Source organism: Pipra filicauda, unplaced genomic scaffold, assembly GCF_003945595.2.
Source record: "Pipra filicauda isolate LSUMZ 115617 unplaced genomic scaffold, ASM394559v2 scaffold282_size1924045_pilon, whole genome shotgun sequence".
In the NCBI taxonomy this organism is placed as follows: domain Eukaryota; kingdom Metazoa; phylum Chordata; class Aves; order Passeriformes; family Pipridae; genus Pipra; species Pipra filicauda.
In genome coordinates, this window is record NW_024104401.1 from 373,128 (window position 1) to 395,300 (window position 22,173).

The following is a 22,173-nucleotide window of genomic DNA, read 5'->3' on the forward strand; positions in this document are numbered from 1 at the left end:
GGCAAAGGCATAAAGACCATATTCATGGAATGAGAAATGCCAACCCCATGAATTAGGAGACCAGATCATGATTATGAATAATAAACTATCTCATGAGCTCTCCCTGCCTTTTCCTTCCCTGTAGGAACAGAAGGAATTTCATGGTTTAATTTATTTTTTTCCACCCTTGGCATATAAGGAAATTTTTCCCCCCCATTATTTTGATTCCATGGTCATGTTACAACGGTTTTTATACCGAGTTAGAAACACTCTGCTGGTGTTTCCCTCCCCAGGTAAATCAAACATGGCTCTACATCAAAGGCTGCCTGGGTGCTGTACCTTAATTAAGACCTAAAGCACCTCAGTCCCCATCGATTGCTGATGGAGATGGGAAATTTGACAGCTTGGCCAGAACACACAGAGTGGGAAAATCCCAAAAACAGTGAAATGGGAATAAATTGATCATCTCCAACCTGTGAGTGAGGTGCACATCTGACAAAAAGGGTTTAATCACAGAATCCTGGAATGGTTTGGGTTGGAAGGACCTTAAAGTTCATCCCATCCCACCCCCTGCCAGGGGCAGGGGCACCTTCCACTAGCCCAGCTTGCTCCAAGCCCCATCCAAACTGGCCTTGGACACTTCCAGGGATGGAGCACTGTCTGGGAAATCCGTGCCAGGGCCTTACCACCCTCCCAGGGAAGAGTTCTTTCCCAATATCCCACCTGTCCCTGCCCTCTGGCAGTGGGAAGCCATTCCCTCTTGTCCTGTCCCTCCATCCCTCGTCCCACATCCCTCTCCAGCTCTGCTGGAGCCCCCTGGAAGGGGGTCTAAGGTCTCCCTGGAGCCTTCCCTTTTCCAGCTGGACACTCCCAGCTCTCCCAGCCTGGCTCCAGAGGAGAAATTAAAAACATTTCCCATAAAGGCTGGAGATAAAGACGTTACCAGAGAACTTATATGGGGAGTTTCTTCCATGCTTCCACTTCTCCAAGAGTTCTGAGCCCTCTGGAAGGGATAAGGGGAAGGTGGAACTAAACCTCTGAACGCACATTTCAATAGAATTAACAGGAATACCTGAATTTTCCTCCCCTTCTCTGATACAGCCTTTTCATGCCGGTCTTTAAAGGATGAAAATATAGGATTGAGTCCTCAAAACACACTAAAACGTAACAAAAAAGTGAAACCAAAAATTCAGTATGAGCCAGACATGGGCTACTTCAACTGAACATTTAAATATAATCTTTTTACTTTAACTTGAGCTGAATTTTAAAAACATTTAAAAATTACTTCAAAATTATTTCAAAATTTTACAAATATTCACAGAATGGCTTGGGTTGGAAGGGACCTGAAGGACCATCTCATTCTACTCCCCCTGCCACAGGCAGGGACACCTTCACTAAACCTCAACCTGGATTTTTTAAAATCAAAATCTGTTTCCAAAATTATTTTTTTCCTTCTCTCTCTCTTTTCTTTTTTTAAATTGAAATTTAAGCAGCACAGAAAAACTGCCTCTCCCATTTAAAATCCAACCTCACTTTCAAAGGGAAAGAGCAGGAAATGCTTTCCCTGAGCCCTCCCTCCCTCGGGCACAGAGCGAGTCCCTCTAGACACGCACAGCTCCTTCCCAGCTCCTCTTCCCTCAGCAATTCCCTTTGGAACAGGGGGAGATCACACCAACTTCCCCAAACCTGCTGCAAAACCCTGGGGATGAGACTCTGATCATGGTTGGAGGAGGAAATCGCTCCCCTGGCAGCTCCAAGAGGATATAAAGGACAGACACACCAGGACACGCTCCCAAAATCCCAAGAAAAGAACATTCCAGTTCCTACAGTAACTCTCCAGTGCCTGGTGCCTTCCCAAATCCCACCAGGGAGGGGACCCTCCCCAGCCAGGGCTTTCCACAATCCATGGATTCAGCTTCTCCCTCCTCTCCAGACCGAGGCTTTATTCCCAGCTAATGAGTTCCCTTTGCAATTCCTGGTGTTCCAGCCGTGCCCTCGGGCCACACTCTGCTAACAGAGCCTTGGAGCACTGACCAAAATTAAATGCAAAGCCAGAGGATGTGCTCAGGATCCCAAAGTCTTGGATGTCTCATTGGAATCACCCCCATCCCGCCCTGCTGGACCTCCCCAGCAGGATGCAGAGGAATGTCCATGGATCTCCCCCTCCAGGGATTATTTTCAGCTCTTTCATCCCTGGGCAGAAGCAAAAACCTCACGTGTTTATTCCCTGACTTTATTCCTGAGGGCTGTCCTTGGAGTCCAGCAACAGCTTGGGGTTTTTAAAAAATTCCCTATATTTTGAGAAACCTTTAAATAGCGAGTTGCTGCCACCAGGAATGATTTTGGCATGTTGGGAGCATGGAATTCAAAGTCACGGAACACCGTTCCTATAACCCATCACCTTCATTTTCCTTGGAATCAGCCTGGAAAAGGAGGGAAGCAGCTCCTGCTCGCTCCGAGCGCAGCCAAGGGAGCGTCTGAGGTGGTTTATTCTGGAAGGAGGATTTGTGCCAGTGGAGTGGCACTACATTTTTGGGAATTAAACCAATCCCCCCGGCAGTGGGAGGCACTGCGATCCGGAATGTCGGCCGGGTAGCCCTGGGATCCTTTTCCAGAGGGGCTCCCACTTCCCAAAATGCCAAAACTCCCCGAAACACTGAGAGACAGTGAGATCAGAGCTATAAATAGCACCGAGCTACTGCAGGATCCGACTGCAGTGCCAGGAGAAAAGCAGGGATTTTGTGTGGAAAGCGGAACGAAGCTGCCGAGCTGGTTTTATCCACAGTGTGGGAGATGCCCCAAATATAAGGAGAAATTAATAGGGGAGAGGTAAAATCCCACATTCCCATCGCTATTCAGCTCATTCCCTAGGCAGGACTGGACTAGAGGAGCCCCCAAACTGGTCCAGGAGCAGGGGGTGGCAGCAGTCCCCAGGACACCAATATTCCCTGTGGCACATCCCTAGCATCCCGTGGGGCAGGATGAAGGCACAGGCTCCTCCCTGGATCTGTGCCAGGGCAAACTGAGGGATCAGCCCAGAATCAGGGAATGCTCTGGGTTGGAAGGGACCTTACAGATCACCCAGTTCCAGCTGGGACAGCAGGGAGAAACAGTTTCTGCTCTACTGAATCCTTACCTTTACTACCCCATTTTCCAGGAGCAGATCCCAGGGAGGGTGTTTTGGGCTGGAATTACTCAACAGGCTTAAGCATCACAGCCCAGATAATCCAAAGGACAACGAGCTGGAGAAGTGGGAGCACGATTTGCCCCGGGAGGTGATTCCTCACTCCGGGGACAGACAATTGGTCCGTAAGGAAAACCAGGCTGCAGCAGCACCGGAGCCATCCCTCAAAGGCAGGTCAGTCCCCGGGAATTCTTGGACAGCGTGGGTGACCTCAAAGACAGCCTGGATCCTTTGTGGGAGCACAAACAGCAGCTGAGGTTTCCTACGAGCTCCACACATGCTGCACTTCAGCAAGGGCTGGAGTCATTCCCCGCTCCCGGAATATTTCCCGCCCCATGAATGGGAACCAAAATGAATCATCCCCTCAGCCATGGAAACACGTCGTGAGGCGCCGCTCCGGAGGCAACAGATGGAGCTCGAAATGTCACTCACTCATTCATCACCGAGAAACTTTTTGCTGATTACTACCCAGACCTGAAGACATAATAAGATTCTGGATTTCTAAATCCGGCTTTTTTTGGAGCCTAATTCCTTCCCTGGAAAGATCTCATTAGCATGTATTAGAAACCTGCACCCAGATCTTATTCCTGAGGATAAGGAAGCCGAAACTCGAGGAGCAGAACTGTCTCCATCTTAAGATTTAAAGCATTAAAAAAACGTCTCTTCACCGGCAGAAAAAGAAAACCCACCAAACTACCTCCACAACAGACAGAAACCAACCTTTTCTGGTGTTTTCACAAGATACCAGAATGGTTTTGCTTGGAAAGGGATCTTGTTCCAACTCCTTTTGCCTCAGAGCAGGACATCAGAGTTTGGATAGACTGTCACGGATAAATATCTGGATCTTCCCTTCGTGGCGTTCAAGGGCAGGGACAAACCCTCGATGGCACAGACAACTCCAACAGAGATGTCTCCAAGAGATGAGCCTGTGCAGGATTAGGGAAGCTCCAAAGGAAGACACTCCAGTTCCACCACCTCCTTTTCAACCATCATCCCGCTCTGTTTCCTTGTTTTCATCAGTGACATCTCGAACAAATGAGTGTCTTGGATGGTGCCAGAGCTTTTTTTGAAATTAAGGATAATGGAATCAAAAGAGTTGGTTTGGACTGTTTCTTACTTCAGACTTCACCCAATTGTGGGAAGCCTTTGCTTCCATGGTTTCCTTGCTTGCTGGGGGTGGGCAACCCAAACCCACAAGTTTCCACAGAAAAAAGCATCTAAAGAAACAACAAACAGCAGAAAAACACAAAAATAAACGTACATCTCTTCTTAAAAGGCTCAGGGGGCCCAGAGAAGCTGTGGCTGCCCCATCCCTGCAAGTGTCCAAGGCCAGGTTGGAGCAACCCAGTCTAGTGGAAGGTGTCCCTGCCATGGAACTGGTTGAGCTTTAAGGTCCCTTCCAACCCAAACCAATCTGGGATTCTGGGATTCCTGGGAATGTAATTTCACCTGTCTCCTTGTTTCAAACCTTATCCAGCAATTGAACCTCTTTGATCCATCGGGCCAGGGAACTCCCCACCTTCCCAGATCCCCAGGAGAAAGGGACTGGCTGAAGGAAGCCCAGCTGCACTTCTGAAGAGCCAAACCCACGTGGATTTCCCACAGGCTTCGCTCTCACCTCACTCTGAACCTCCTCCAAGGGAAAATGATGCTTTAGAGGAGAGAATTAAATATGGGGAAGATGGAGCAGGAGCCAGAAAGTCTCATCCTGAGATTATACATGGAAAACTCCCCATGAGGAAAAGGAAATCCACCTGGCTAGACAGGCAAAGGGGAGTTTGAGGGACTTTCCTCCTGGTCCTCTGGAGCCTCCAAAGGGCTCTCTCTGGAGCCTCCAAAGGGGTGACCTCTCCCTCAGCAAGAAGAAAAGCCACAGCAGGAGTGGCAGGAGTTAAACAGTGGAATTCCAGGAGCCATCACATCTCCTGCTCGCTCGGATGCTCCGAGGAAGGATTGTTTTCCCATTATAGCTCCTGTCAGAGCCCAGCGGTGCCGCTCCCGTAGCCAGAGGGATCCAGGGGCAGAGCGGGCAGGATGATGTGATGGGAGCTGAAGGGCAGGTGGGGACGGTGCCAGTTGGGAGACAGCCAGTTTGAGAGAGTGGGGGGGGAGAAAAGCAGTTATGGCCACAGGGAAATGCTGTTGGCTTCCCAAAGCCACAGAGAGGGAATGGGAGAGCAAAGGCACTTCTCTGCTGCTGAGAAGGAAGGCCAAAACCCAGTCCTTGTCCTCCTGCTTGGGAGGGAAGGGGATTGCTGTCATTAAAGCAGGAGCACGAGCATTGCCAGAGGTCTGGGCACCGTGAGGCAAAGAGGAGACGGATGGAACACACCCTGGGATTGGCAGCTGGTGATCCCGTGGGAATGGGAGCTCTCACGAACCGCTTAAGATCGAATGGACCAATTTATTTAGGAATTAGGCCATGGTATGTTAATTCCTTAAGATCACAGAATCCCAGAATGGGTTGGGTTGGAAGGGACAGGACACAGGGAATGGTTTCCCACTGCCAGAGGTCAGGGTTAGATGGGATGTTGGGAAAGAATCCTTCCCTATGAGGGTGGGGAGGCCTTGGCACAGATTGCCCAAAGAAGCTGTGGCTGCCCCATCCCTGGAAGTGTCCAAGACCAGCCTGGATGGGGCTTGGAGCAACCTGGGCTAGTGGAAGGTGTCCCTGCCCAAGGCAGGGGGTGGAATGGGATAATCCATAACGTCCCTCCCATCCCAGACCATTCCAGGATTCCACAATTCTATGAAATTTCCAGCCCCTTTTAAACTTTTCCTCTTATGGAAAAACCAGTGCAGCAACAAACCCCTCTCTGAATAAACAGATTCTTTAAAAAGACCAACTTCATTTTGTTCCTATACAAGCTTCTAGACTTAAAACTTCTAATTCCTTTCCTTAAAGGCTGTAGGTTGGGTGCTCACCCCCTGTGGCTGTTGAACAGCTTCCCAGGCTCCCTGTTGAGCAGGATTTCAGGAGGCAGGGGAGGTCTGGGAATGCCATCCCTGCTCGCCCATCCTTGGACACCCAGTGGCAATTAAAAGGTCCCTGACATTGAGAACAGCACATGAATTTAGCAAAACACTGTTCATAAAAGGTTAATCAAGCACTGAAAATTGTCATTTCCCACAACCCCAAGGAAGAGCAACGACCACAGCACTCCTGTGCCCCTCCAGGGCTCTGGAGAGAAAATGGAAAAGGACGGTGTTCCCTTTTCCAAACGAGGGTGCAGGAATGGGGGTGAACACCCACATAAGCTCCCACTTCCCATCTTATTCTCCTCATCAAACCTCTCTGTGACACCCATAACTCTCAAAACCCTTGGGTGCTTACCCAGAGAAAAGTAGGAAGTTGGACTGCAGCCTGATCCTTCCCCAGAAAGAAATAGGATGTGGAGAGAAGCCCCAAGGTGAGAGACATAAAATATCTATATAAAGCTGGAGATCCTATATGGACCTAAAATAACCATGACTCGCTTTTCAGAGCACTTGAAAAAGAGAAAATACTTGGGAAAGAAGTTGAAGAGGGTTCAGGGATTCAGCCAACCAAGGACACGGTGGACAAAAGGCTTTCAGAAGGTTGGAAGAAAGAGATATAAAGGACATCCAGACAACTGAGGAACAGCCACAGGAGGTGAGCTGAGGAAGAGGGCTTTTAAAAGCAAGTTTAAGAAGGTTCAGTTGGATTCAGTAGTACCTGGAGACAAACAGAGATGGAAATGGCTCATCCACTGCCTCCCTGAAACACTGCACATGCTCATCATTGTCAAGGATGGAAATGGGACATTCGGTTCTTGCATTCAGGTCAACATTCCTGGGCAAAAACCTGCTTCAAGGAGGTATCCAAACACACAGATAATCCCTACCAAAACCTTCTTTAGATAGGATTCCTGTTGGACACCAATACACAGTTAATCCCTTCTCCATCAAGCAAATCATGCTTTACATTAACTGTATTTTTAGGCCACTTTCACGAAGCCCTGTGTGATCTTTAGAGGTCTTTTCCAGCCTTAATGATTCCGTGATTCTGTTCTATGTAAGGATGGATCCATGAGGGCCTATTAACAAAACTCACTGTCTGCACATCAGGAGAGTAGCATATTATTTAGAAAGGAAGTTGTTGGATCATATTTTCAAGGAAAATGATACAAACAACCCAAACCAGCACTGTTTGCCACAGACTGAGGCGTTCAGATCAACAGAGGCAATTTTAGAGCACAACTTAATTTCCAGATAGAACAGAACTGGATAAACCCAACCAAACAAAGCTCCAAGGAGGAAGAAACATGGGGTTGAAACATGTTACAGTCAGTTTGATCACCAGCGTGTGTTTAGAAGATGCAAAATTCCTTCCTGACCTCACCCAAACTTTGACTCCCTTGTACAATCATCACTCTGTCAGAAATGCCATCTCGGTATTTTAGGTGACAGTACATTTGTTTGTACTGTACATTTCTGGGGAGAAAACTTGTGATATTTTGTAGGTCACTCGGTTTTACCATCTGCCTTGATTTGTGCTTAAGGAAAGTGTTGTTTCTGAAATCCCCGGTGTTGTACACAAATTTGAGGACGTCGTAACCAGCAGCAGCTTGGTTTTGTGCCATCCCAATGGAAACGCTCCTGGTTAAGGGAAAAAGGTTATCGTTGGAAGCTCGGGGATGGTCACTGCACATGGGAGCACCTTGGGAGATATCTGTCCACCACCAGCACCTCCTGAGGCAGGGAGTGACCTGCAGGAACCACTGCCAGAGCCATCCCTGGAGAGCCTCACAGGCACAGAATCATGGAATGGTTTGGGCTGCAAGGGATCTTAAAGCCCATCCAGTCCCACCCCCTATCACGGGCAGGGACACCTTCCACTAGACCAGGTTGCTCCAAGCCCCATCCAGGCTGGCCTTGGACACTTCCAGGGATCCAGGGGCAGCCACAGCTTCTTTGGGCAACCTGTGCCAGGGCCTCCCCACCCTCATAGCCAGGAATTCCTTCCCAATATCCCATCTAACCCTGCCCTCTGGCACTGGGAGGCCATTCCCCCTCATCCTGTTCCTCTATGCCCTTGCCCAAAGTCCCTCTCCAGCCTTCTTGTAGGTAAATAGTTTGTCAATCCTCCAGAATGACTTTAAAAAAATATGTAAAAAAATGTAAAGCTTATTAGTAAACTAAAACCAGGGTGGGAGAGGTCCTTCACTGCAAAGCTTCTCTTCTTGCCAGCCCTTCTCAGATGCCTGAAGAGGCTTTACCAGCCACCCTGACAGCGACAAAATAAAGCACAACGACAACTCGCTGATCCTTGGGAAGGAAAACACAAAATTATTCAGTAAGGTCTTGGAATTTTCTAGCGGATTTGTCCTTGTTTTGACCATAATCACACAAGTGATGCCAGCAGCAAACCCATCTGGCGCGTGTAAGACGAAATATCTGCCGCTCGGGAAGATCAACGTCTCAAAATTAGCATTTGCGTTAAGATCTGGTTTTGCAGCGGCTTAAAGGACAAACGAGTTCGGCTGCACTTCAAACAGTTCAAAACTTCCAACTGTTCTACCCAGGATGTCTAAAGCTGTTTGTAGCTAAAGGAGAAAGGGAAATGACTGAAAACCAGGAGTGACGCTCTTCATGGAATCAGGGAATGGTTTGGGTTGGAAGGACCTTAAAGCTCAAAGTCTCGCCCCCGCTGTGGGCAGGGACACCTTCCACTAGACCTGGGTGCTCCAAGCCCTGTCCAGTCCCAGAGGCCACACAGGTCTTATGGGCCTCATAGGCCCTAGAGGCTCCATTGGCCCCGCTGTTCTCATGGGCCCTATAGGACCAATAGGTCCCACAGGCCTCACAGGTCCTACTGGACCAATAGGCCCCACAGGCCTCACAGGCCCTATAGGTCCCGCTGTCCTCACAGGCCCTATAGGCCCCGCTGTCCTCACAGGCCCTATAGGCCCCGCTGTCCTCACAGGCCCTACAGGACCAATAGGCCTCACAGGTCCTATAGGACCAATAGGCCCCACAGGCCTCACAGGCCCTACAGGACCAATAGGCCCCACAGGCCCTATAGGCCCCCTTGTCCTCACAGGCCCTATAGGCCCCGCTGTCCTCACAGGCCCTACAGGACCAATAGGCCCCACAGGACCAATAGGCCTTACAGGACCAATAGACCCCCGAGTCCTCATGGGCCCTATATCACCAATAGGCCCCACAGTCCTCAGAGGTCTTATAGGACCAAGAGACCCCACAGTCCTCACAGGCCTTATAGGATCAATAGGCTCCATAGGCCTCACAGGTCCTATAGGACCAATAGGCCCCACAGGCCTCACAGGCCCTACAGGACCAATAGGCCCCACAGGCCTCACAGGCCTTACAGGACCAATAGACCCCCGAGTCCTCATGGGCCCTGTATCACCAATAGGCCCCACAGTCCTCAGAGGCCTTATAGGACCAAGAGACCCCACAGTCCTCACGGGTCTTATAGGATCAATAGGTTCCATAGGCCTCACGGGCCCTACAGGACCAATAGGCCCCACAGGCCTCACAGCCTTAACGCAGCGCCCAGCTGCTGGAATTTTCTTTAGTAATCCACTTTGTGGGACACAAACAGCTCCCTAAGCAGAGCTCTTGGCCTGAGGAAGACAGAGAAGGTGACATTAGTGACACTTCAGCTCAACAGGGCTCCACTACAACCACACTGGCATTGATGGTGTTGAATCCATCAAGGAGGTGCCACTTTCAAGCCGGGTTTAACCTCCTAATTCTATGCTGAAGTCAGAGACAGCCTCAATACCTGCAGGCAGCTCTCTCTGCCCAGGGATGCACAGCTCAGTATTTTGGGTTTTAAGCAGTGTTTAGGTATAAATCAGCAGTTAATATTCAATTCCAAGGTGTAAATAACACCCTGCATTACGTAACAGCTCCTTAGAAGCTGAAATTTTCATCCCATGTAAGAACTTAACTTCGTGAGATAAAGAGTAAAAGCGCATTTTAAACTACATAAAACTTAATATCCAACATGCTCCAGGCCTGTCTGAAAACCCCCATTAAAGTGCTTTAAAAGGACTCGAATTTGTCTCAATATTCTCGAGATTTTTACATCACGTGTTATTCTTACTCATCTGTCACCTCACGCGCCTCATTCAGAAATGATTTATTTATTTCTTGTACAACAGAATTCTGGTGTAGTTCCTGCACCAGCATCCTGACCAGCAGCAGTAACTTTGTTAGCACATGCAGCCAAATCTCTACATTGCAGCCCAAATTATTTAAAAATAATAATAAAGAAATAATAACATTAAATATTTTTTTTAAAAGCAACAAAAGAAAGTGCACCTTGCTAAGCCCGGGAGAAGCAGTACAAAAAAGCTCGTGTTTGGCAAAAGTCTATGAATATTTGAGGATATGAGTATTTACAAGCTTCAGGAATTTGATGGGGTTCACTGATGTACAAGTTGCCAAGGAAATGCATTTCCTGCTTCTCTACTGCAACGAGCCTTTCCCAACCCAGCAAACAGCAGCAGAGCTCCAAAGCTGCCCCCTCTGTGCCAAAGAACACAATTTCTGCTGAAATTGGGCTCTTCTAAAGAGAAAACAGAGCTTATCCAACAAATGCAGGGGGTTTGGAATACGAGTAAAGCACATTTTGGACCTGGAAAGTGTGTAACTGGTATCTGTGAGGGAATGATTGGAAAGGTTGGGGTGGGGGAGTGTCTTTAACGAAGTTCTCCTGAAATCCCCCCCTTCAGATTAGGGCAGAGGAGCAGCTTCATCTGCCTGGGCCTCCCTGAAATAAAGGGCAGGGTTAGGTGGGATATTGGGAAGAAATCCTTCCCTGGGAGGGTGGGGAGGCTCTGGCACAGGTTGCCCAGAGAAGTTGTGGCTGCCCCTGGATCCCTGGAAGTGTCCAAGGCCAGGTTGGATGGGGCTTGGAGCAACCCAGGATAATGGAAGGTGTCCCTGCCCATGACAGGGGGTGGGACTGGATGGGCTTTAAGGCCCCTCCCAGCCCAAACCAACCTGGAATTCCATGATTCTTTGAGTGGCACTTGGGATGGGTGAGGTGAGAACGGTGCTCCAAGGTGACTCCTGGCACATGGAGTTTGAAGGCTCTGATGAACACTTTGAATGGAAAGCAACAGAGCTCAGACAGTTCCCAGGGCACAGAAGGAGTGGAGGAGGTGGCAATGCCACCTTTGTGCCCAAAGCTGGCACATGAGGCAGCAAAGGGAACCTGGGCTCCCAGCTGAGCCAGAGAACCAAAGCACATCCTGAGCGGGAAGGATCATCCAGTCCAACACCTGGCCCTGCACAGACACCCCAAGAATCCCACCACGTTCCTGAGAGCACTGTCCAAACATTCCCTTTGCTGCTCCCTTGTCTCCCTGGGAGCAGCAGGTCTGCAGAAGCAGGAGGTGGCAGGTCTGAGCAAGTCCATGATCTCCCTGCTGTTGATCAGTCCAGGAGGACATTCCACAGCTTCTCTGCCATAAATACCATCTGATGTTCTTTTTCATCCTGACTGCTGGGTCCCCACCACCGAGGCTTCAGGAGAGGAAAGTTAAAGCAGAGTGGAGTAATCCATGTGTTCCCAAATGGAGATAAACTGCTGCTTTTCCTGGTGGTTCCCCAAATTCCTTGTTCCACTGACCGAGGTGAAACAACTCGTTACGGACACCGTGCGCACTTGGCTGCACATAAAACCAGATGAAGTTTCTTGGCTGCTTATTCAGGACACCTGATCCTTGTGTCAACACAGCCAGGATCTTTCCTGCTCTGTTATTCCCAGCTCTTATCAGCATCAGGACACGGCCATATCGTGTATCGCGGCGGCCGGAAAGCAATCGTCTGAACAGAAGTTAAACCTTGCCCTGTGCTGCCACTCGAGAAGGGAGACTCTAGAATTTCATTCTTTGCAATTTTAAGGATTATTTCATGCCAGTGTAGGGTCACCACGGTCCCCAAGGTGCCAAAAGGGATATTTTATCTGTTTACTTATTCTCAGTACCATTAGGAAAGATACTGGCCGGGAGCCACGTAAATCCAGCCATTCCAAGGGCTCTGCCCACCACCAGGAATTTTGGGGCATCATCTCTGAAGGTCAGTGACTTGATAACCAATGGCCACCTGGAGCTCCACCCATCCAAAGTGGCATGTTGTGGTGGATCAGAGCAGCCACAGCCACGTTCTTCCCATGAATCCAAGCACCTCCTGGGCTTTCTCCAAATGTCTGAGATATCCTTCCATGTGTTTATGGGCTAAAGCCAGAGCACTGCATTTCCCTTCCAGAGGGAACTCCCTCCCACGGACTCTTGTCCCCCACACTTGGTGGCCCATCCAGAGGGAGGATGGTGAGGGAGCAGCAGCACCTGGGGCATGAGAAAGGAAGGAACCACTTCTGGGGCTCTGCCACTCCAGTGGAGAATCCAGAGAATCATCTGTCCTGTGTCAAGTGGACAAGGTAAAGATGATTTTCCACCTTCCCCCAGGATATGTCTGCTCCAGCCCTGACTCAGTCCTCTTCCTCCAGCTTTTCCTTCTGCCCTCTCCAATGTTATCCCTTCCCATGAGCTTTAAACTCCTGAGTCTTTATAGATTTTATCACAGACACAGCAAGGGATGGAGGACAGGGATCTGGATTTTGTTTAGTTCAAGCCATGCTAAATCCCTGGAACAGGGATTACACAAGTATAATACCAATATATGTACACATATATACATATGTATTATATGTATAAGTATATACAAATCCCTGGGACAGGGATTTACACGTAACATGAAAGGAATTTTGTTTTTTCTATCCATAAAAATGGGGGGGTATTTTTCTAATAATGTTCCACTTGTAGTTTGCCAGCAAAACTTTCGGTCAAAGGTTGGATTCGATGATCTCGGAATTCTTTTCCAACCTTAATAATTCTATGCTTGCCACCAGGAAAAGCTCTTTGGACCCTCCAGACTACCAAAGGCAGGAAAGGGAGACAAGGAGCTGTTCCCTCTGGAACATCTGAGCTGGCTTTAAAATCCAAACCATGATGTGTGAGGTTAAATGCCTACACACACACACACACAGTTCCACTGGAATGGCAACCAGGGACAGAGCTGGGTGCTTCTCCCAATGTCCTGCTTGGGAATGTCCCAGGGCTCTCACTGCACAGTCACTGAGCTGAAGGAGGGGAGGTTTAGATGGGACATTGGGAAGGAATCCTTCCCTGGGAGGATGGGGAGGCCCTGGCACAGGTTGCCCACAGAAGCTGTGGCTGCCCCTGGATCCCTGGAAGTGTCCAAGGCCAGGTTGGACGGGGCTTGGAGCACCCTGGGCTAGTGGAAGGTGTCCTGCCCATGGCAGGGGGTGGCATGGGATGGGCTTTAAGGTCCTTCCAACCCAAAGCAGTGGGTTGGGATTCCATGATTCCTGAATATTTGGAGGTATCAAATCCACGTGCTCCTGGACTCCAGCAGATATGTTTGAGAGGCTCCAGTATTTTATGGGAAGGGAATTAGTGTCGCTCTCTGAGCTGGCTTCTAACAGCAAAACTTGGTTGCTCAGTTAAGCAAAATCCCTCTGATCCAAGCTGGGCTGAGCCAGCCAGGACAGGTCTAATGCCACCCTAAGACAGTTCCCATCCCAGTGACAGGCACACCCGGCTTACTGTCGGAGGAGCAGGAACCTGTGCTGCTCCCTTCCCTCTCTGTGCATCACAAACACCTTCCCAAACCCACTGCTGATCCCCACACCTCAAATCACCACCTTTCCACAACAGAAAACAAACAGAAAAGCCCACTGATTGTCAGAGAAGGATTTCAGAAGCGGAGGAGCAAAAGCCCACCTGCTGCCTGGCCAGATCCGTGTCTCAGGCATTGGAATCCCAGTACTCCCGGAAAACGACTCCAGCTCTGCCCCCAAACCTCACCTGTTTGCTGGGAGAGCAGAGCTGGTGACACACACGTGGGTTGGGTGATAAAAGTCCACTGTCTCCTAAAAGGAGATCTCTGTATGGACAAGGCCAAGTGTCACAAGTCACAGATTCCCAAAATGGTTTGGGTTGGAAGGACCTTAAAGCTCATCCAGTGCCACCCCCTGTTTATGGGCAGGGTCACCTCCCACTAGCCCAGGTTGCTCCAAGCCCCATCCAACCTGGCCTTGGACACTTCCAGGGATGGGGCAGCCACAGCTTCTCTGGGCGACCTGTGCCAGGGCCTCCCCACTGGAACAGGTTGCTCCCTTTGACTAGTTTTGTACTACATATTCCTTTTTAATACATTTTTACCAGCATCAAAGGTAAGAAAAGTACAGCAAAAAAGAACTAGGTCTGATATTTTTCTAATAGAGCAATTTCCCATCATACTTAAAGCCTAAAAATATGCTCTTATTATATAAAACTGGAAACAACATCAAAAAATATTGAAGAGCTTAAGACAGTTTTGGAATAGGAAAATACAGAGGATAAAGGCAGTCACTCAGTAAGTACTTTTTAAATACCTTCTTGTAACAGTTGAATGTATTTTTTAGAACAAATTGAGAAAACCTGTGGTAATTTCTTTACTCTGAGGGACAATTTGCACACAGGTGGTATCACTGCAAATAAAAACCTCCCATATGACACTTAACCAATGCCCACGATGCCCTGACAGCTCAAGAACTTCCAGACCTTCATCAACATCATTCCAGTGATGGGCAGGACAATAAATGGGGTGAGAAAGGCAAGTTTTGACCTAAATTTCACCCACGGTTTGGTCATCAGTGCAACCTGGAGAAGTGCTACAGCAGCTTGGGAGCTCTTCCCTCCAAAGGGAAAGGCCACTGAATTCCATTAGAAACTTCTAAACAACTTCCCTGTATAAAATTCACCACAAGAACTGTCAGAGCTTTAAAAAATACCTCCAAAAAGTACCATTAAAATGTGCAGTACATCCCTTCTGTATATTAAAACTGCAGCTCCAAATCAATGATTCCAAAGCTTTTTATTAGGTCATAAAAAACTTCAGGCCAGCTCATAATGAAATCTCTAATCAAATATGAATGAATCATCTGATATGACACAGTCCCTTGAATGAAAAACAGATGGAAAAGTGGTGATGGTTGAGTGGTTTAAATCACAGGATGTTAAGCCAAAGGAGCAGATATTTAATCACAGAATCATGGAATGCTTTGGGTTGGAAGGGACCTTAGAGCTCATCCAGTGCCACCCCCTGCCATGGGCAGGGACATCTCCCACTAGCCCAGGTTGCTCCAAGCCCTGTCCAACCTTGAACACTTCTACACACGGGGAGTCCCCTTCCCTGGGGAATGGGGGAATATCTCCTTAATGAACCATCAGCAATTCCCCAGGGAAGCATCTGGAGTCTGCTCCGGTATTTCAGGCATTGTTGCACAAGTGATTCACCTGAGATTCCCTCCACTGGCCAAAGAAAAAGCAGAGCCAAATACAGCCCTGACAATCAATATACACCAGGGAAGAGCCTCTGGGATCTCACTAAAGGCAGCTCCGTGAGAAGAGGAATTCCTAAAATCCTTGGAACACAGGTGCTGCTCTTTCCCCTTTGGAGATAAACCATCCCCAGTTAATTTGGGCAGAAAGGCCCCTGGGGAGAAAAACAGGGCAGGAAAAAGGAAGGAGGACCAAAGGAACAGTCCATCCTCATCCTCCAGCTCACATCCATCCACCAGGAGAAGCTGATGGAAAGGAGGAGTGGAGTCCAGGCTGTCAGACCCTGCAATCCCAGGGCTGCTCCTTTTTGGCTTCCCTTGAAAAAGTGACAGGATTAAAAATCAAATCAAAACTAACCAAAGACCTCACCTTGGTTACCTCCCTAAGGCTGCAAATCCAGGTGAAGTATCCAGAGTGGGAACACACCTGGCAGACAAGACACGGCACAGGCACCTCCAAGATCACATCTGACTTCTTCCCTGAAAAACTCCTCAATCCATGACCAACTTTCCATGAAAAATTTATCCCTTTTCATTCATCTCACAGTAGTGTGATTTGTAGCAAAGCCAGAGGCAATGGGAACAAATTCCTGATTAACCTTTCATGGGAGCCTTTCCATGTCTGCTCCCATCCCACCACCTCCTCCTTCCCTAGGAAGTGACCAAGTTCAAGCATTCCAAGGCTCTTCCCTCCACCACCTGCACCATTAATTTTGAAAATAACACTCTGGTGAACAGTCAGGACTAAGGGAACCCAGTGAAATCCAGAGCTGATCAGTGGGAATTAATGAACTAAACAAGGTGAGGGAAGAATAAAGAAAATTAGCAAGTTGGGGCTTGCAGTAGAGTAAACTTTCCTGCCAGTTCCTTCTCATCCAGGAAACCAGCTCTGCATCCAAGAGCTGCAGATTTAAGTGCTGCTTTCAGCTGCTTAAAGAGGAATAAGTTAACAATTCATCCCACCCCCTCCAATTCATAACCATTTCCTTGTGGGTAAGAAAGGAGGAGCTGGAGAAATATTTTTCCAGAGACAAAGGACAACAAAGCAGAGTTGAGGAGCTGTGGGCTCCTGCTCTCCCCACCCCACAGGGTGAGGAGATCCATGTTCTGGGCTTCAGCTCTGGCAGAAGATAAGATGCCCAGAGAAGCTGTGGCTGCCCCTGGACCCCTGGAAGTGTCCAAGGCCAGGTTGGAGCAACCTGGGCTAGTGGAAGATGCCCCTGCCCATGGCAGGGGTGGAGCTGGACGGGCTTTAAGGTCCCTCCCAACCCAAACCATCCTGGGATTCTGTGATTGCCAGCTTGGCTAGAGAAGTGGTTTAATTCCATGCAGAATGTGGATCCTGAAGGTGAGGCAGGAGGGGGCCACAAAGCTCCTCCCTGTTCCATCCACCCCTCCACACACACACAGCCCTGCAATGGGCACATGCTGACACAGTTAAGAGAGGCCAGAAATCATCCCCTGACCAACAAAACAGGAGTTTGTGAACAATATCAGCCCAGAAACGAGGTTCTGAAACTTCAACTTCCTGCTGCTCTGCAGGGAGCTGCCCAGAGCCTCTGTGGCAATTCCCTTCTCTCTCCTGCATAAATAACCCCAAATTTCCTGACTGAGTTCTGGAAGTGCTGCAAAGGGCTTTTCTTTTAACTATCAAGGCTCTAAACTACATTAATCTGTAGTTTTTCTTCTATCTTGGAATCCCAGAACGGTTTGGGTTGGAAGGACCTTAAAGCCCATCTCATCCCGCCCCCTGCCATGGGCAGGGGCACCTTCCACTAGCCCAGGTTGCTCTGACCTGGCCTTGGACACTTCCAGGGATGGGGCAGCCACAGTTACTCTGGGAATCTTATCTTGTGCCACCATAAATGGTGGCAAAATTAACACCCCAAGCCTGGCAAAACCAGCTCTGGCTTTTCAATAACCCCACAAGAGGACAATAAGCCAATGAGGTTGTGACATTAAATGGTTTCTCTAGAACTCACTTCTATCAACAATTTGGGGGGCTTGGATGGGTTTCTCCCCCTCCTGGACTCCATATATATGTCTCCATATATAATATCAGGATATTTTTAACATTAAAGAGAAGCCTTTCTGCAGATGAGCTACTTTTGGGCACCATAAAACCTCACGTTGTTCCCAAACTCACACAGCCCAGGGTGAACGAGGCCAGTGGGATCCTGGCTGTCAGGAGCCCAAGTCCCACGGGCAGCAACCTGAACCTGCTTCAAAGCTGCTTTGGTACCTTCCTGAAGGAGCTTTGGAAGCAGCCCTGATCCAGTGAGGGCATCTCCTGCCTTGGAAAAGGGGAATTCACAATTCCAAGCGTGGATTTTGGACCGACTGGAATAGTCCTCCTTCCTCCTGCAGACAGGGATTAATCTCTGATTTCAAAAGCCTCTAAAATCATGGAACAATATTAGTCCAGAGGCTCTTACAAACCTTTTATCCCTAAACACATCAACATTTTTTTTTTTCAAAGGAATGTGGAAGTGAGAGTGGATAATTAGCTCCAGGGAGAAGGAAAAGCAGCAGGGAACTGAAAACTCCCACAGGATCCCCTGGCTGCCTCTGCCCTGCTGCCCCTGCTGTTCCCAGATCCAGCAGAGCCCCAGTGCTGTGCTGGAAGAGCCATGCCAAGGGATGGGCAGCAGGAAGTGCAGAGGCAGCAGGTCCAGGATGGAGAGTGGGAAGCAGCCATGTATGGAAGAGCAGAGGGGAAGCTGAAGCTCCAAGGTGAAGTCCCCAAACTCCTGGTTTGTTGGTCAGAGGATAATTTCTGGACTCTCTAACTCTCTGTGTGCACATGGAGGGATACATGGAAGACAGACGAGCTTTTTGGATATATTTTATCACAGCTTGGGAAGGCATCCCTGAAAAATCAATGGAAACACGACGTGAAAGGGAATCATTTTTTTCCTAATTGTATCACAGAGATATCCTTAAAATTCCACCTAGTGGAAAAACACAGCTGCTCAGCTGAGCCTGTTCATCCCAATTCCCAGTTTTATTACCTAAAAGAAAGCTTTAAGTTTAAAAGGGGTAATTTCCACTTTATTCAGTATTTTACTTATGGCATAGAATCCCAGAGTGGTTTGGGTTGGGAGGGACCTTAAGGATCATCTCACTCCAACCCCCCTGCCATAGGCAGGGACACCTTCCACTAGCCCAAGTTGCTCCAACCTGGCCTTGGACACTTCCAGGGATCCAGGGGCAGCCACAGCTTCTGTGGGCAACCTGTTCCAGGGCCTCCCCACCCTGACTTAAATAAAAAAAATTAAGGAAAACAATTTTGCTCAATAATTTAAATTACTACTGAACTTCAATTCCACTCAACCCAGTTCACTCCTAAAAGCATTTCATAAAAATGCCCTAAATGTTCCTTTTTTGTAGTTGAAATGCTCTGCAGGACAGAGGATTTTTAGGACTTTCTCACCATTTCACATCAGAGGATAACAACTAACAAGGGTCAAACCTCTCCTTCACTTGGTTGGTAGTGAGGAGAAAACCATTTTGGTTTCCTACAATCATACCACAGTGATTTTATCTCCCACCCAAGTGCAGGATAAAAGCCCTGAGACCACTCAAGTTCATTCAACTCCAGCCTGCCAAGGCAGGAGAACATTTTAAACCACATCTCCCAGGACACAATCAAACCATTTTTTTTCCTTAAGCTGTTTTCCAACACCATTATTTCAGCCGTGCCTGAGACCTGGGACACCCTCCCCCCAATCCCACACATAACTTGCTTTTCCAGATCAGAATCCCGGAATGGTTTGGGTTGGAAGGGACCTTAAGGATCATCCCATTCCACCCCCTGCCATGGGCAGGGACACCTTCCATTAGCCCAGGTTGTTCCAACCCGGCCACTTCCAGGGATGGGGCAGCCACAGCTTCTCTGGACAACCTGGGCCAGGGCCTCCCCACCCTCACAGCCAGAATTCCTTCCCAACATCCCATCTATCCCTGCCCTCTGGCACTGGGAAGCCATTCCCCCTCGTCCTGTCCCTCCAGGCCCTTGTCCAAAGTCCCTCTCCAGCTCTGGATGGATCCCTGGCTTATTGTTTTCTCAAAAGCATAGAGGTGAGCTATTAAAAACATTCAAACCAGAGTCCAAACAGCCAGAATTCCCTAAATCCTGAATGAGTCCATTCCACCTCAAAACAGGGAAGAACAGAGCCCAGCAGACTCCGCCAGCAGGTTCCCCGAGCTGGGAACCAGCACTGGCCTCTGGCTGAAAGACCTCAGAAAGAAACCCTAAACTTAGCCAGCAACAAAATCAACCCCAAAACACAAGAATAAAAGGCTCCAAGCTATCCCATTCCCAGTGCTGGCCAGCGAGCCACTGATGGATCCACTCCTCTTGTGCGGAGCCACGGAATCCAACCCGGCACAGAGATCCCAAACGGGGAGTCAAACCTGTCAGTTGACCTGTGTTACCAGAGTCATTTAAAAATGGGAATCTCTCTGAGGGTTGGGAAAACAGAACCTCCCTTACCTGCTGGACACGTTTGGGAGCACACGGATGAGAGGGAGATTCCTCACAATCCGAAGCCCAACGCTGGTCAACAACCACCTCTTCTTTTCTTTCCCCAATGCTCGACCTCCTTAAAAGATTCCTTCCCCAGATATGCATTTAAGTCCACAAAACTCCAGGTTAGATCACAGCCCATTTTTCCCCCCCTCCCAATCTCCTGAAGTTGTTTTGAATAAACCTCGTTTACATCTTTCCAACTGGCACCACCAGAAAGGCTCAGATCTCCTGCGAGATCTTTTCCTTAATATGAAAGGCCCTGGAGGCATTTTGGAAGGCAACAGAGAAGGGAAAGTTGGGCTTTTGGAAGATTTGAGCTGCTACCTGCAAAGCAGAATGTGTTTTCTATCTCCTGGTATAAATCTCTCTCTGTTTGCACCTGGAAACAAAACGCTTTGAGGACAGAGAAGGGGGGAAACACAAAGGCCAGCAGCAGATTGTTTTCCACACAATTCCAGGTGTTGAGAGCAGAACTTTGGTTCCCATCCCTTGAAAAGCTGCAGCTGTGAGGAGCAGCCAGGCTCCAGGATGGGCACCACAAGACCCAGGAGAGGCCATGGCAGGATCTTGGGAAGAGAAAGAAGAGCAAAGAGCTCCGAGCCCAGCGTGACACCCTTGGATCAGCACAGCCTCGGCTCCTCTTTCCACATGAGATTCCTCCTCAATAAAAACAGCAACTCTAAAACCTCCCTGGCTTCCCAGTGCTCCTTTTGGGCTGGGAAAGGACTCCTGAAGGTGCTGCTTTGCTCTCCTGCCCTCTCCTTTCTAAGGAAAACCAGGCAGCTCCCACCAGGCTGGGCTCTCCTCAGCCCCCTGCCTTTTATTTAAGACTCCCAAGGCTGCTGTGCTCCATTCCCAAATCCCACTCTCCCAGCTTGGGAAAGCAGAGGTGTGCAAGTCCTAACAGACTTTGTGCCAGCATCTGGCATTTGCATCCTGCTCTCCCACTTGCAAGGCAGAGCTGCAGGAGGTTTGCCTGCACCCCCAGAGTAGGAAGGAGGCTTAATAAGAAGTTTTTCCTTACCAGAGCTGGGCATGTGGTTCACTCGAGGTGGATTCAGCAGCTCCACTGGCTGGTCTCTGCCAGAAAGCCCATCTGGAAAGAGGAAAAGCAATAAAATCACATCAACACTTTGGGCAGCTGAGCTATTTTTAGCCAGGGGAAAAAAAAAAAATAAAAAATCAGTAACCAATTATCAATGCAGAGCAGAAACACAAGGAGCACAAATCAATGGAAACGAGAACGCTCCCAGGACAGCTGGAGCAGAAAATAAAAGAGACTGTATCCCAAATTACACTCAGCTTTTCCCAGCCTTTCAATCCACAACTGGTACTGCTCCCAGTCCAAAGAAACAGGCATGGCAGCTCATAAACCTTACCAGGGAATGACCAAATTGCAGCTCCTTCCTCGCTGGGAGAGCTGAGCTGCCACAGAGATGCAGCCCCACAAAGCAAAGTTGAGGAATGGCTGGAATATGCCAGGGAGATGTTAAGGAAAACTGACAAATCACTGCAGGAGATTAAAATGCAGAGACATGCATAACAAGCCCCATTTTGCATAAGTTTGGATTTCAGAAAGGCATTAAAAACATACTTTGTAAATGAGATGCACAAATCCATCTTGCTGAAGCAGTTCCCTGTTTAAAATATTTCCAAGATTGTATCTTGCAGCCAGGTAGAGTCAAACGGAACCAGACCCAGTGCTGAGACTGCCAGACCTGATTTTCTACTCACCCATTCCCTTCCCAGCTGCATCCCCCCTCCAATAAAAGTTGAAGCAAAAAGTGCTAAACGATGTTTTCGGTGCAATTATGAATATGTGAAGGCAGAAAATTTATCTCAACCCTATTTGTTCCAGTCTGTCTCCCTTTTCCCCTCTAACCCCTTTCTGTGCTGCAGCTCTGATAGGATCAAGCCAAACCCTGTCTGGAGACATCAAAGAAGCCACCCCATCTCTCACAGGCAAAGGACAGAGTTAGAAAAACATGAAGACTCATTTCCTTCTCCCTATTTTCTCCTTTTTTTCTGGAGATAAAGCACAGCTGGGACTTCTCCTGGGTTCACCATTCCCAAGGT

At 48.6% G+C, this 22,173-nt stretch overlaps 1 protein-coding gene across 5 annotated transcripts in view; it reads right to left on the bottom strand.

Moving 5' to 3' along the window:
• The window catches only part of HDAC4 (histone deacetylase 4), a 190,854-nt gene that overhangs the window by 90,019 nt on the left and 78,662 nt on the right, over positions 1-22,173 (bottom strand). For all 5 annotated transcript variants that reach the window (XM_039382769.1, XM_039382767.1, XM_039382768.1 and 2 more), the window contains exon 3: positions 21,122-21,193. In XM_039382769.1, coding sequence (XP_039238703.1) covers positions 21,122-21,193 — 72 coding nt within the window. The remainder of the gene's footprint in view (positions 1-21,121; positions 21,194-22,173) is intronic.